Genomic DNA, 16,470 nt, shown 5'->3' on the forward strand with positions numbered 1-16,470 from the left:
TTCCGCGATGTGTCCGCGACGCAGACCAAACTTTTGGCCCTTGGTGGAGCTAGTCCGCGACGCGGACATGCTCCCTCCAAGCACAACTTCAAGCTGCCTTGGCCAAGGTTGGGGTCCTCCTCGGGGACCCTTAGGGTGGCCTCCGGGGAATCGTATACAAACGTTTTGACCCTAAAAACATTTATTAAGACACTAGGGTCACCTCCACTGATTTTAGACTCCAAACAACACATAAAAATATGAACAACATACTAGAACACACCAACACGTAAAAGACTAGTTTCCAAACGTCTTGTTTGTCCCTTGACGTTTGACTTCCAAACTCTTTAAAACTCACTTAAAAGGCTATTCTTCATTATTTTGACAAGTTATTAATGCATAATGGCCATCTGAGACTCTACTTTATCCTACTTCATTTTGAGGGTCGTTACATGGACTATGAAATGATTGAGGTGCCCCATAGTTGCAGTGCAGTTATGAAAAATGAGTCAATCACTACAAGAGAAGATCCTGGGGGATTCACAATACTGTGCGGAATTAGCATGCTCCAATTCGCTAAAGCTTTGTATGATTTAGGAGCAAGCATTAACTTGATGCCCTATGCAATATACAAGCAACTTGGTTTGGGTGAACCATAGGCAACCAAAATTCGACTCCTTATGGATGATTGATCAATCAAGCACCCAGTGGGGATACTCTATGACATATTGGTAAAAGTAGATTGGTTCATCATTCCGACTGATTTTGTGATTCTAGATTGTGAGATTGATGCTGAAATCTCCATTATTTTGGGAGGTCCATTCTTAGCTACCGAGAGAGCATTGGTGGATGTCGAAAGAGCGAAATTGAAGTTCTATATGAACGATGATGAGGTGACTTTCAATATTTGTAATCCATAAAGCAACCAAGTAATATCCATGTGGTGTCTACTGAGGATGTTATAGATGAGGCAGTGGCAAGTGTGAGCCATTTAATAAGCAAGAATGAACCCCTTGAATCTGTGCTTGCCAATTATGATGAATCCAAAGTTCAAGGCTATGAGGAAGTGTTAGCTGCCTTATCAGGGTTAGGAGTATATTCAAGGAATCCAATCAAGTTGGATATCGAGCTGAAAAATGGAGAAAGTCCTCCTACAAAGCCATCAACAGAAGAACCACTGAATCTGGACTGAAAAGCCCTACCCTCCCATCTCAAATATTCCTTCTTAGGAGCCAATAATACTTTACCAGTGATTATCGCAGCCGATTTTCTTGAAAGGCAGGTGAAATTGCTCTTTGAAGGACTGCGGAAACATATAAAAGCTATTGGATAGACAATAGCCGATATAGTAGGAATTCCTCCTGGCATCTGTACTCATAAGATTCGGCTCGACAGTGAATGTAAACCTAGTGTGGAGCATCAACGGAGATTGAACCCTCCAATGCAAGAGGTGGTGAAAAAGGAGATCATCAAATGGCTAAATGTGAGAGTGATCTACCCTATTGTAGATAGTAAGTGGGTAAGTTCGGTGCAATGTGTATCGAAAAAAGGAGGTATAACCGTAGTCCCAAATTTAAAAAGAGAACTTGTGCCTACAGGACCAGTGGCTGGGTGAAGAGTATGCATGGACTATCGAAAGCTTAACTCATGGACCGAGAAAGACCATTTTCCAATGCCTTTTATGGACCAGATGCTTGATCGGTTATCAGAAAGAGGGTGGTACTGATTTTTGGATGGGTACTCCGGTAACAATCAAATCTCTATTGTGAAAGAAGACCAAGAAAAAACCACTTTCACTTGCCCTTATGGAACATTTACATTCAAAAGAATTCTATTCGGACTACGTAATGCCCCAGCCACATTTCAACGTTGCATGTTGTCTATCTTTGCGGATATGGTCGAAAACTCTATGGAACTATTTATGGACAACTTTTCAGTCGTAGGGGATTCGTTTGAAGAGTGCTTAACGCACTTAGGGCAAGTGCTTCAAAGATGCATGGAAACGAATCTGGTCCTAAATTGGGAGAAATGTCATTCCATGGTGAAGGAAGGTATTGTTCTAGGACAAAAGGTGTCGCAACAAGGACTAGAAGTTGATAAGGCAAAAATTGAGGTAGTTGAGAAACTACCCCCGCCAATTTTAGTAAAGGGTATTCGCAGCTTCTTGGGGCATGCAGGTTTCTACCGAAGATTCATTAAAGACTTCTCAAAGATTGCACACCCACTATGTAAACTCCTAGAGAATGAAGCGAAGTTCTATTTTGATGATGCTTGTATGGCCGTATTTAAGTGTTTGAAAGAAAAATTAGTATCCACCTCGATTATCGTCATTCCTGATTGGTCCGAATCTTTCGATGTAATGTGTGATGCTAGTGGTATGGCATTGGGGGTAGTGTTGGGGTAAAAGCGCAACAAAATACTTCATGCAATTTATTACGCAAGCAAAACTCTAAATAGTGCCTAGCGAAATTATGCGATCACTGAACAAGAGTTGCTCGTAGTGGTCTGTACATTTGAAAAGTTCCGGGCATACTTTCTAGGCACCAAAATAATAGTACACACTGATCACGCTGCACTCCGCTACTTGAAGGCGAAGAAAGATGCAAAACAAAGATTAATAAGGTGGGTGCTACTATTACAAGAGTTCGATTTTGAGGTAAAAGATCGAAAGGGCTGCAAAAATCAAGTGGTCGACCACTTATCGAGGTTGGAAGGGAGGGAAGATGTCGACCGTGAGGTTGACATAGATGACTCCTTCCCCGATGAACAAGTGTTTGCTATATCTCTCAAACCTACACCATGGTACGCAGATTTTGCAAATTACATTGTGAGTGGATTGATGCCGGATGAGCTAACCTTTTACAAACAAAAGAGATTCATGTTCGATGTTAAAAAGTGCTTTTGGGATGAACCATACTTGTTTCGAGAATGTGCTGACCATGTTATTAGGAGGTGTGTTCCGGAAGAAGAAGCGGTAGAAATTCACTATGCTTGCCATGCATCTCCAATGGGAGGTCACCATGGTGGTATTCGCAGTGCCGCTACAGTTCTCCAAAGTTGTTATTACTAGCAGCCCCTATAGAAGGATGCACATGAATTTGCGAAGAAATTCTCTCAATGTCAGCAGCAAGGCGGAGTGTCTAGAAGGCACGAGTTGCCTCTCACTCCTATTTTGGAAGTCGAGCTATTTGATGTATGGGGGATCGATTTCATGGGCCCATTTGTGAGCTCATTTGGAAATAAATATATCTTGGTGGCTGTAGATTATGTTTCCAAATGGGTGGAAGCCGTCGCACTTCTAAACAACGAAGGAGAAAAGTGTTGTCCAATTTCTGAAACCCTACATCTTCACAAGATTTGGCACTCCTAGGGAAATCATTAGCGATGGGGGATCCCACTTTTGTAATAGGTGGTTTTCAATGGCACTGAGCAAATATGGGGTGAAACATAAGGTAGCAACCTCATATCATCTCCAAACAAGTGGCCTAGTCAAAGTATCAAATCGGGAAATCAAAAGCATCCTGGCAAAGACAGTAAATGCCAATAGAACTGACTGGTCTAGGAAACTCGATGATGCACTATGGGCATATCAGACCGCTTACAAAACACCTATCGGTATGTCTTCATATCAGTTGGTTTATGGTAAGTCTTTTCATTTGCCCGTTGAGTTAGAACACAAAGCATTATGGGCATTGAAAGCCTTAATTTGGACTGGTCAAAAGCTTCAAGAGAGAGGGTAGAGCAGTTGAACGAACTGGACGAATTTAGACTCAGATCGTATGAAAGTTCAGCCATCTACAAAGAGAAGATGAAGAAATGGCATGATGCTGGATACTCAAGCGGGACTTTAAGGTAGGATATTGGGTTTTGTTATACAACTCTCGACTTAGACTCTTTCTCGGAAAGCTCAAATCCAAATGGTCTGGACCTTTTAGAGTAACGCGAGTGTTCACCAATGGTGCCATAGAAGTTGAATATCAACAAGGACCTCCATTTAAAGTGAATGGTCAACGTCTGAAATTATATTTTGGGGATTGTCAAGAGATTTCTTTGGTTGGAGTGATGTATTTGGAAAACGCCTGAAGGCGCTGCTGCGTCGTGCCGCGACATTAACTAAGGCACTGTTTGGGAGGCAACCCAAAACCCCTTTAATTTTTTATTTTTTTTCTTTTATTTATTTCTTGGTAAAATAATAGTGTGTTGTTTGCACAGGTTAAAGTATGAGAAGTGTTCGAAAAGGTGAAGGATGGAGAGCAATAGATCCAGTCGGCTAATCTGACCTTATCCACCACTTGACTAAAGACATCTTTAACATTGGAGTCTTTAAAACTCGGCGAGCTTTGGAAATTATTGGCGAATCGCCAACTATGTCGGTGATCACGATGGAAACCGTTGTTTGGACCCCCCGTAAACCAGAGGTCCTGTAAATTTCGACGAAGAAACTAAACAGTCGGCGTTCTGCTGAGTGAGTAGGCGAGCTTGACTAATGTCGCCAAATGGGAAAAAACTGGACGATTTTTGCAAGCCAAAGGTGTAAAAGTTTCAACTTCATTTACTTTCCCTCACTTTTTATCGGTCCAAACTCACACATGCACTCTAGTTTCTATATTTCTTGCACTTCTACAGCATTTTAGTTGTTGAATTGTGCTCGGACTTGGATTACATTGCCCCTTAGAATTTCAATCCTCTCCTGAGCGACCCAAAAGAAATGGCTAGACCGAAAGTAGCTGAAAGAGTTATGCCACCCCGACAAACAAGAGCAAAAAATTTCAGGAAAAATATAAAGGCGATAGATCCTCCCAAAACAGATAATGAGGGCAAGAAACCCAGTGCAAGCAAGAAATAAATTACTGAGACCCCACTATTCCCTCATGGAGACGTGGATTCTTCACAGCTATCCAGTCCTTTCTGGAGGCTCATGATTTGGACAATCTTAGCAATTTAGCTGCTACTGAATCATCTGAAGAGACTTCGGGCATTGATGCCCAGATCCAGAGTGACATATCGGGCACTGATACCCAAGGAAATGGAGTGACTGCTTAGACAGGATCCCTTTTTTACCTCCCTCTCTGTCTTCCTTTAATTTACATTCTGGATATTTTTTTATTTACATTTGAGGACAAATGTTTTTGTTTGTGGTGGGGTGAGGCCCACACCTTTTGTGTGCTACTTTTGTTAGTCTTTTGTGTTTATAATTGGGCTGTTCTGTTTAAAATTGTGTTAATATTGCTTTTCTGTGGATGTTTGAGCTAGTGGCACCTTTTATTTTTAAATTGCAAAATGATTTTGACCCTTCCGATTTTTTTTGAATTTTTCACACATTTTCACCACCCTTTATATACTGTTGAATGTGGCTGTTCCTTGGCAAATTTGAGTCTCAGTTTCGATCAATACCGATGACTTGAATAGTTCTTACAATCGAACGAACATGAATGTATGGTTACAATGAGGCCAAATGAAGTTGCATAGACAATATGTGAACCCTTTGCATCTCATTGTGATTACCTATTTATCAAATCGATTCTCTTGTGATGACCGTTGCACACTAGCAAAGTGTGGAGTCTTGTTTAACTTAAATGTCAATGCCTTGTGTGATAAGCTTACCTGGAACCATGCATGACAACACCTAGAATTTGCCTAATTGGTCTGGTTGACTAAGTAAGCCTTTCTCTTGACATGATCTTTGGCAATTTTGAAGAGTGTGAGCCAATTTGACATATTTCTCTTTTGTGGCCTACCTTGTGAGTGTGTGAATCTCTCTTGAACACCCCTTGAACCTTAACATTCTTTGGAAGAAACTTGATGAAAACTAGACCTTTTGTAATCCATTACCTTTAATACTCTTGATTTGTGGTTTAATGAATAGCCAACTTAGGCCAAAAGCCTAAGTTGGGGGTGTGGTTAAAAGAAAAGGGAGAGTCAAGAAGTGCAAGGAAAGTCTCCTTTAACCCATGGTGTTGAGAAAGATGGAACCCCTTCATATAAAAAAAAAGAAAGAGAAGAAGAAAAGAAAAGAATGAAAAAGAAAGTTGTGGAATAAAGTACCAAAGCAATAGGGTTCCGAATAATCCATGGGAAGTCAATAATAGGATGACCTATGATGCACTAATGAAAATGATGAAGGAAAAAAAAGAAAGTATTGAGAGCACCACATTTCATGAGGATAAACGTCACTGAGCCTAAATGACCATACATTTGCACTCAGCTCCGTTACAAGCCTTGTTAAGACCTTTGTGATCTTAAGAAAGTCGAAACAAATGTTGATTGGAAAATACAGGCAAACCTATGGGTGAAAGCATGCATTGTGTTCATCTTTGTGAGTGTGAGCGTTATATCTAATTCTTGAACCTTCAATTGATTATACCTTTGCGTGTGAAAATGGAATCATCATTTGTGTGAGGGCATTTGAAGGCTTTTGTTGAGCTTGAACTTGCATTTGAAGCAAGTATTGCGAGCTTGAGAATCTTTGGTAATGGTGTGTCACAACTTTAATCCTTGAGTACACAATTGATCCTTGCATAAGTAAATTGAGTCTTGTTGTGTACATTCATAATTGAGTCTTGTGTAGCACTGTTTGATATATCATTGTTGAACTGTTGAACTTGAGTTTTACTTGAGGTACAATCAAAAAGTTTAAGTTGGGGATGTTGATGAGTCCACAAATTGGACTCATTTAGGGCTATATTTTAATAGAAATTGTGTCCTCAAATGCTTATTTTATCTTAATATCTGATGAAAACCTTTAAGTTTCAGGTATTTGAAGTTTGAAGGAAAGCATGGACACTACGTCGCAAAAGGAATAAAAAGGCTAAAAAGAAATGAAGAAATAAAAGGTCTGAGGATCGCCGAGTCCACTTGGTGAGTCGTCGAATGGTCCTACTTCTCCTTTTGGTCCATGTGCTGAGCCCTAAATAAACGGATCAAGTCGGCAGAAAATGGGAGCAGTCGGCGAATTGCAGAGAAGTTCCGCGAAGCAGTACCATGCTGCCCAATGACCCAGAGCACGACGATGCTGAAGGCTGGTTCAAGACGGCGATGAACTACACCAAAGGGCGAATCGCCAAGTTGATCGGCGATTTCAACTAATGATGCTGAATGATCTGCTGCAGCACAAATCTGTGAAACCTATAAATAATAGTTAGAGTTTTAGTTTTAAGTGTGGAATAATTATTATAATTTTCATATAGAATAGTACTTTTTGATAAATTTGCTCTAAGCTTGAGAGGGTTTTGAAAACTTGAAGATCCAAAGGGTTTCATCTTCAAAATTTGGATTTGGGTCTCTTGGATTCTTTGATTTTGGCCTGTATCAAGACTTAAATCTTCATACCCAGTTGAATGCAATCTCAATTTGGTATAAATTTCTATCTCTTATGCATGTGTGGCTAAAAACCCATTCTGGGGTGTGATTTAGCAAATATGGGTTAAGATAAATGTTGGGTCTTGCTTGCTGATAGTTTAATCGTAGTTTAATTGTGATTTCGTTTAGTAGTTGTGGATGAACTTAATGAGGTTGTAGTTGCAAAATATAATCTCATATATGTTTTTTTGGCTTGCTCGAGAGAGAGGTCATAAAACTAAGACCACTAAATTGATGGCCAGTGCGAGTTGGTCGACATAAGGTTCAGCTCGAGAGAGTGAACCAAAGTCCCATGTCAACACACTCAGCTCGAGAGACTGAGTGGGTTAAGGCGGAGGCTGTTCTTCATGCGGAAACTAGGTGTCCGAGAGGTACCCGCTTGAAACGGGGTAAGTTGCTCGAGAGAGAGCTTATCCCCCTTAAAGTCTAGCCTAGTCATAATTATTCTATGAATCTTCTATCAAAAGCATGTACCCAATTATCTAGCTTAACCCGTATTCCCGTCATCCCAAGGATCCCCTCTCATTGCTTAGAAATCCTTATTTATTTTGCTGTTTTTACTTACTAGTGACAAAACTCCCCATTGTTAATTGACACTATTTTATCCCTCTTTAATTTACCATGTTTTCAATCGTTAATGTCTTTAGCTACGACTAGTTAGAACTAAGTTTTATTTTTCTATTAATTCTCAAAACCAATCTCTTGGGAACGATCCCAACCCTTGGTTACGTTACTAAACTATTGTACGATCGTAGACACTTGCATCGAAAGTTGTGTCTTGATTACACAAACATCAAAGACCTTAACATATTTTCCAGTTTTTGGATTGTTCGTTCCGCTTGCCCATCCGTTTGGGGGTGAAAAGTTGTGCTAAGTTAACTTTAGTGCCAACACCCTTTTGGAACGACTTTCAAAACTATGAAGTAAATTGAGTACCTCTCTGAAGATAATGGATAAGGGCACTCCATGAAACCTTACTATCTCCCTCAAGTACAACTTAGCATAATGTTTCTCCGTATGGGAAACCTTGATGGCAATGAAATTGGCCGACTTCATCATTCAGTCAACTATAATCCAAATCGAATCATATTGGTGTCGAGACTGTGGCAACCCTACTATGAAGTCCATATTCAAATTTTCCCACTTCCAAGTAGGAATGCTAATATCTTGGGATAAACCTCTCGGCCTCTGATGCTCAACCTTCACTTGTTCGGAATTAGGACACTTAGTGACAAATCCCACAATATCCTTCTTCATCCCATTCCACCAGTATATCTCCCGCAAATCACGATACATCTTGGTGGGTCCTGGATTAATAGAATATCGAGAAATATGGGCTTCGGATAATATCTATTTCCTTAAGTCATCAACATTTGGAACACATAAACGACCTTTGTACTTTAGGACACCATCTCCCCCTTGGGAGAAAGCCTCTACAGACTTCTTTAGTACCGCTTCTTTCAATTTTACTAAGGTCGGATCAATACATTGTTTTTCCTTCACATCAGCCACGAAAGATGATTTGGAACCATTATGTACAATAATACCACCCTTGGTGGAATCCACTAGTTGAACTCCCAATTGGGCCAACCTTTGAACATCTCGAACAAACTATTTTCTCTCATAATCAACATGTGCAACACTACCCATGGATAGCCGACTAAGGGCATCCACCACCACATTTGCTTTACCGGGGTGATAGAGAACACTCATATCATGATCTTTCAATAACTCAACCTACCTTCTTTGGCGAAGATTTAGATCTTTTTGGGCAAACACATATTGCAAACTCTTGTGATCGGTGAAAACATCAACATGGACCCCATACAAAAATGCCTCCAAATCATTAAGGCAAATACAACCTTGGCTAATTCAAGATTGTCGGTAGGATAGTTCTTCTCATGAACCTTTAGTTGCGTTGAAGCATAGGTAATAACCTTACCATTTTGCGTAAGCACACATCCCAAACCCACTCTAGAGGCGTCACAATATACCACAAAACCATTCGTACCTTCCAGTAAGGGCAACACCGGAGCAGAAGTAAGTCTATCTTTCAACTCCTGGAAACTTTTCTCACAAGTTTCGGATCATAGGAACTTGGCATTCTTTTGAGTCAAAGCCATCAAAGGAGAAGAAATGGAGGAAAACACCTCAGCAAACCTTGTATAATAACTGGCCAAACCTAAGAAGCTTCTAATGTCTATTGGTGATAGAGGTCTAGGCCAACTCTTGACCACATCTGTCTTCTTTGGATATACCTCAATACCCTTGCTCGAAACTATATGGCCAAGGAAAGGTACAGACCTTAACCAAAACTCACATTTACTAAATTGAGCATAAACTTGTTGGTCCTTGAGAATTTCCAATAAAATCCTCAAACGATCAATATGCTCATTCTCACTTCTTGAATAGATCAAAATATCATCTATGAAAACAATTACAAACATATGAAGGTATTGTCTAAACACCCTATTCATCAAGTCCATAAAAGCCGCGGGGGCATTAGCCAAACCAAAAGACATAACCAAGAACTCAGAATGACCATATCGGGTTCTAAAGGCCGTTTTGTAATATCATCCTCTTTCACCCTCAATTGGTGTAACCCGACCAGAGATCAATTTTAGAGAAATAACTCGCCCCTTGGAATTTATCAAATAAGTCATCCATTCTCAGAAGAGGATACTTGTTCATAATGGTTACTTTGTTCAATTGGTGGTAATTAATACACATTCGGAATGAACCATTTTTCTTCATAACAAACAATACCAAAGCACCCCATGAAGAGATACCCGACTGAATGAAACCCTTATCCAATAAGTTCTTGAACTGTTCCTTCAACTCCTTAAGTTACATCAGAGCCATTATATAAGGAGGAGTAGAGATAGGTTGGGTATCGGGAAGAAGGTCAATCCCAAAGTCTGTTTCAATTTCGGAAGGACCACGGGGTAAATCATCAGGGAAGACTTCCCAAAAATCTTTTACAATAGGGACCGACTCAAGAGTAGAAATTTCGGACTCCAACATCCCTCACCCTCACTATATGGTAGACACAACCCTTCGGAATCATTTTCCTCATTTTTAGGTAAGAAACTAATTGACCTCTATTCATAGAATTTCCCCTCTTCCAGTGAAGGATAGGCTCATTTGGAATCTGATATTTGACCACTTTAGTCCTACATTTAATAGAGGCATAGCAAGAATGCAACCAATCCATACCCAAGATGACATCAAAATCTATCATGTCAATTTCAATCAAATTAACCAAAGTAACTCTATGGGACAAGGAAATGGGACATCTTGTGTAAACCCTCTTAGCCACCACAGAATCACCAATAGGGGTAGACAGACAAAAAGGTTCTAGCAATATATTGAGAAGCATATCAAATCTCATAGCTACAAAAGGAGTCACAAATGAAAAATTAACACCCAAATGAAGCAAAGCATACACATCTATATGGAAGACTTTTAACATACCAGTGACAACATTCGGGGAACTCTCTTGATCACCTCTAGTTTGATGAGCATAAAAACTATTTTGCTTAAGAGCATTTTCACCCGAACCACTCGGACCAAATGAAGGGTAGGGTTGAAGCCAATGACGACCATCTCCATTATTCTTTGCAACCTAAGGACAATTTTTTATTTTATGATCCATTTTACCACACCCGAAACAAGCATTACAGCCCGTTAGACACTTCCCTTCATGGTTTCTCCCACATTTAGCACAAGTAGGCATCAAAGATTTAGCACCATCTCCTTTGGGTTTAGGGTTAGACACCCTTTTATTTCTTGGCCTCGGAGGAGCATTTATAGAACCTTTACCAGAGGACTTATGATGGAACCTTGAACGACCCCATCTACCGAACCTAGCATGTGAATAAATACCATCATCCACTCTTGCTCTTTTTGCCTCTCTAGATCTTTCCTTGAGCTTTTCTTCCTTAATTTGTTGGGCATGCACCCTAAGGTGAGAGATATACATTCCATGAACATGTATAGCGGTGCAGTGCTCATTGACTACCATGTCGGACACTCCTGACACAAACTTGCTCATCTTGGCCCTACGATCTGCCACAATGGAAGGAGGATACTTGGATAGTTGAGTGAACCTCAAAGCGTATTTCCTTACACTCATATTTCCTTGCCTAAGGTTGATGAACTAAAGTACCTTGGCCTCTCTCATCTCTAGAGGGTAGAATCGGTCAAGAAAAGCACTTTTGAACATTTCCCACTCTATGGGACCCGCTTCCACCAGCCTTGCCTCTTTCCACTTATTAAACCAAATCTGAGAAACCCCTTTAAGTTGGTAAGTGGCTAGCTCTTCCTTCTCTACCGAAGTCACACCCATGATAGCAAGAACCTTATAAACCTCGTCAATAAACTCTTGAGGGTCTTCCTCAAGTTTGGAGCCATAAAATTCGGGAAGGTTCATTCTTATGAAATCTCTCACTCTTGTTGTTAACGTACCAACACATGGGTTCACGGGGGATACCACCTCTTTGTTAGCTTGCGCCATCAAAGCTTGAGCCAATACTTGGAATTCAAACCTAAACACCGCATTCGTCACATTTTCATTCAATGTGTCAATCGGAGCTTAAGGATGATCTTGAGGAGGAACCTCTTGCTCAACAATGCCTTCCTCCAACCTTCTAGCATTAGCCCTTCTACTAGTAATTTCCTAAAAACCATCGGGCACGAATTACGAGAAATACTTCTAGAGTTATTAGTTAGAGTTGCCAGTAGAACTAGCAGTTGTTCATCTAGTCTTTTACATGTCCTTGTTGAAGAAATGTGTGGGTGATCTGGAATCAATAGTACCATTAGAGAGTGTGGTTGTGAAAAATAGTCTCACCTATGAAGAAGTGACTGTTGAAATTCTTGACCGTCAGGTTCCTCGATTGAGAAATAAGGAAGTCGCTTCAGTAAAGGTTTTGTGAAGGAGTCAGTCAGTAGAGGGAGATACTTGGGAAGTAGAAGCAGCCAGACGGCCAATTACCCTCATCTCTTTCCTTCTGATTCCCTTTAAGCTTGAGGTAATAGCTCATCTCTAGTTTCTCAGTTTACTTTTGCGTAAATTCAGTCTTAGTATCTTGTTCCTTCAGTTGTTCTTGCATTTCAGCATATTTGCATGTTCTTGGAACTCAGTTCAGTTAGATATCACTTTCTAGTACCTAGTGGTAGGGATTGCAGCTCCTTCCACTTTATACTTCTTTAGGGAGGTGTAATTTGAGTGTATCAGTAGCACATGGATCAAGCAAATCATTAACATCAAGATAAAAGACTCTCAACATACCAATAATTATAGCGGGAGAACCCTTTTGCTCATAACGAGTCTAGAGTGCATAAAATTTGTTTTGCTTCTGACTCTCACTAGAACCTGACGAAGGGCTTTGAGCTCGTCGACAATTATATCTTTCATTCTTAGCAACTACGGACAATTCCTTATCTTATGGTCCGTCTTGCCACAACCAAAACATGTATTAGAATTGACTAGGCATTTACCCTCATGCATTCTTCCACACCAAGCACAAGTACACAATGAAGGTCCACCAACATTTCCTCCTTGAGATTTAGGGTTAGACACCCTATCTTTTTTGAATTTAGGAGCCGGATCATTGGAGGAATCTTAACCGAAAAACCTTTTTCGAGACTTGAAAGGACCATGTCCACTGGACCTCGAGTGTGAAAAGTCACCATACTGGTCTTGGCGCTCTTTGCCTCCCTAGACCTTTCCTTAAGTTTCTCCTCTTTGATTTGTTGAGCATGAATCAATAGGCAAGAAATGTCCATATCATTTATGAGCATGGAGGTACGGTATTCTTTAACGACTATTTCGGACATTCCCAAAACAAACTTACTCACCCTTGACCTAGGATAGGCAACCACAGTGAGAGCATGTTAGGACAATTGTGTGAACTTCAAATCATACTCCTTCAGACTCATGTTTCCTTGACGAAGGTTGATGAATTCAAGTACCTTTACCTCCCTCATTTCAAGGAGAAAAAACCTATCAAGGAAAGTAAGCTTAAACTTCTCCCAACCAAGATGACCCAGATGAACCATCCTCTCTTTCTTCCATTGGATGAACCACTGTGACGACCTGAAAAACAAACTAGAGTAACTAGAGCCTAACGTGTATTCATTTGTTTTCATCTTGAGTTTTGATGGTGTTTGAAGTTGTTATGAGCAATGGTTGAGGTGTTTAGGGGTTAGACGTCAAGGTACGACTCCCCAAGGACTACCCTAAGGGTCCTTGAAGAGGACCCAAAGTCTAAGCCCCAAAGCCCCAAGGAAAAACCAGTGGACTACTAGTCTTGAGTCATTACCCCTTAACGTGTTCAAGTGTCTTTCGAGGATGAATGTTCCCAAGTGGGAGATAATGTGACGACCCTAAAAAAAAACAAGAGTAACTAGAGCCTAACGTGTGTTCGTTTGTGTTCATCTTGAGTTTTGATGGTGTTTGATGTTTTTCCGAGCCATGGTTGAGGTGTTTAGTGGTTATACGTCAAGGTACGACTCTGCAAGGACCACCCTAAGGGTCCTTGAGATGGACGCTAAGTCTAAGCCCCAAAGCCCTAAGGAAAAACCATGGTTGGCCAAAAGTGGCCAAACTACGGCCATGACCTACGGCTCGTGGGTCAAACCATGGCCAGTAGTCTTGGTCCATAGTTGCAGGCCCTGTAGGCTAACTCTTAGTCCCAAACCACGGACCCCATTGACGGGGCGTGGACCAGGCCAAGGTCCAAAGTCTGGTGGGCGTGGAATGGATCTGTAAAAGCTGTAAGGGACACAACCAACTTAGGGGTGAGTTAGTAAATTCACCCCTAGTCCTAATTAATATATGGGTTATTATTTTAAGTGTTTTTAATTATTTTAAGAGTATTAAAACATTAATATGGTATTTTAGAATTAATTCTTCACTTTTCCCTAAATCAAAACCCTTTTCTCCTGAAAAGTTCTCTCTAGAACTCCATTGTAGGGCTAGGTCAAGTTCAATCTAAAGGTTGAAGGTTTCAAGTGTTTTCTTCTCAAAAATTCGTGGGATTCATGAAGCTTAAGGTATGGGGATCCTTTATCCTTGATTATTCTTCCTTTCAAGGAGCTCAATCCAAATGATTTCAAAGTTCTTCCAAAAACACAAAAACCCTAATTTCGATTCTAAGCATGGGTTCTTGCATTAAATGATTTTTAATGATGATTTATGCTATTATTGATGCTTATTGATGGTTTTAAGAAAGCAAATTCCATGAACCCATGTCTTTCCAAGTTTCCTAAATTTGGCTTATGAAGTGGGTTGAATGTTTATAATTGAATGATGATGGAATTATTCTTAGATTGAGTTGAATAGTTGTTTTCTATTATTATCTATGTTTATCTATTGTGAATTGTTGAAGAATTGAGGAATGGTGATTGTGGCTTTGGAAAAAGGGTAAGTTGACCTAACTTCATTGTTAATGTAGAATTGTTATAGAATTGTGATAGATTGATGTGTGATCCACTTATGGTGGAGGTGCTTATATGTTAAATGTATTATGGACATGGCCTAGAATGCATTATCTATTGAATTAAAGTGTTATCAAGTTATGAAGTGTTATTGTAGTATGTGAAGGTATAAATGTAAAGGTATTCTTATGGACATAAGGTGATCTTGTATAAAGTGTTATTGCATTATGATTGAAAGTGTGATATCTTTTAATGTTCATATATGTGATGATGTTAGACTATGAAGAGTCTCTATATGGCAATGTTTTGGCTTGCTTGGCAGACTTAGATGTCCCTTCTTGTTACATGAAAGCATATGGAATGAATGAATGTCTAGGATCGGTAGACCTAAGCATGGTGCCCTTTCTATGAATGATAAAAGAGGACTTCTAGGCTAAGCCTTGAATCGGTAGACCTAAGCATGGTGCCCTTTCATAAGTCTAGAATCCTAAGTGAATGAAAAACCTTGAAGTGGTGGACCTTAGGGTGATGACCTTCTTCTTGTGTGAAATGATAGACTTAGAGTTGGTGGACCGGAATGGTAGAAAACCCTCTCTAAGAAAGTCATTGAGCTATCCTAATGAACCTTGATCAGTAGATCCTTGTGGTGCCCTTCTTGGTAGAAGTACTATGGGTCGGCTAGACTTAGTGATAGGGTCCTCTCTAGTACATACATGTGAATGAAATTACTCTATGGGAACTAAGGCTAAGCACCGAGTGGATATGGTTAAGAAGGTATCCCTCTCCGAGTATGAGGTTAGGGTATAATGAACTGTTTTGGATATCCCCTAAACCATGTGCCTACATGGGTTGGTTATTAGTTCTACCCTTGGCAAGTAGAAAACCTTCTACGGTGTAGGGTTTTATGACACCGGATATCATGTCTAGCTTGCATGGTCTATGTCGGTTAATGCCTATTCCCATCATGTGGGATGTGCACTCTAGTCATTGGATAGGTTCTACAACGTGTAGGTTGTAGTAAGGGATGCTATCTACACATGGCACGAGTAGGTCTTGAAGATACTAAAGTGAGTTCCCTAAGCCTTAATGGCTATTGTATGAATGTCCTCTAAATTCATGAATGTGTCTTAAATGACTCTAAAGAAGAATGTTGACTTGTCATCCTTTTTAATATGTTGCATATCTCTCTTATATTAAGGAAATGAACTATTTAGCATGTTTTATTGAAATGTAAAAGTTCTTTTCTATTGTGGCCTTGAGGAAAACTTAGGTGTACTTGAAGAGGTTGTATGGGCGGCCACTTCATGTCTTACTTAAGTGTGTCTTAGCGTAACTTTAGATAGAGGTCCTAAGATCATGAAATGATTTGTTTTGACGAACATATTTATGTGTTGAAAATTAGTACTAGTTGTGCATGATGGCTTGTGAAATAAAGCATGATAGGTGGTAAGTTCACGTTAGGTGGCCTTATGATGATGCTTTAGTGTGGATGGTGGTATGGGACGCTATTCAGACATTGCACAAGGTGTTGTCCAAGAGTTACTTGAGGTGGATGGTTTAAGGTGAAGGAATGGGTTATGTGTGGAGTATGTTCTAAAGTGGTTAATGACTTGTATGTTGGTTATGATTGAGTATTGTGACTCTTATACTTGTATTTTCATGAAGTTTTACCAAATGGCATAAAGCATG

The 16,470-nt window shown here is 40.0% G+C and overlaps 1 protein-coding gene across 1 annotated transcript; it reads left to right on the top strand.

Annotated features, from left to right (window-relative positions):
- Positions 1 to 1,873: 1,873 nt before the first annotated feature.
- On the top strand, positions 1,874 to 3,049 carry LOC107061111 (uncharacterized). Its single transcript, XM_015309896.1, has 2 exons — positions 1,874 to 2,156; positions 2,622 to 3,049. Exons 1-2 carry the CDS (start codon positions 1,874 to 1,876, stop codon positions 3,047 to 3,049), a joined length of 711 nt encoding a protein of 236 aa, XP_015165382.1.
- The last annotated feature ends 13,421 nt before the right edge of the window (positions 3,050 to 16,470 follow it).

The sequence above is a fragment of the Solanum tuberosum genome, unplaced genomic scaffold (genome assembly GCF_000226075.1).
Source record: "Solanum tuberosum cultivar DM 1-3 516 R44 unplaced genomic scaffold, SolTub_3.0 scf00109, whole genome shotgun sequence".
Taxonomy (NCBI): Eukaryota; Viridiplantae; Streptophyta; class Magnoliopsida; order Solanales; family Solanaceae; genus Solanum; species Solanum tuberosum.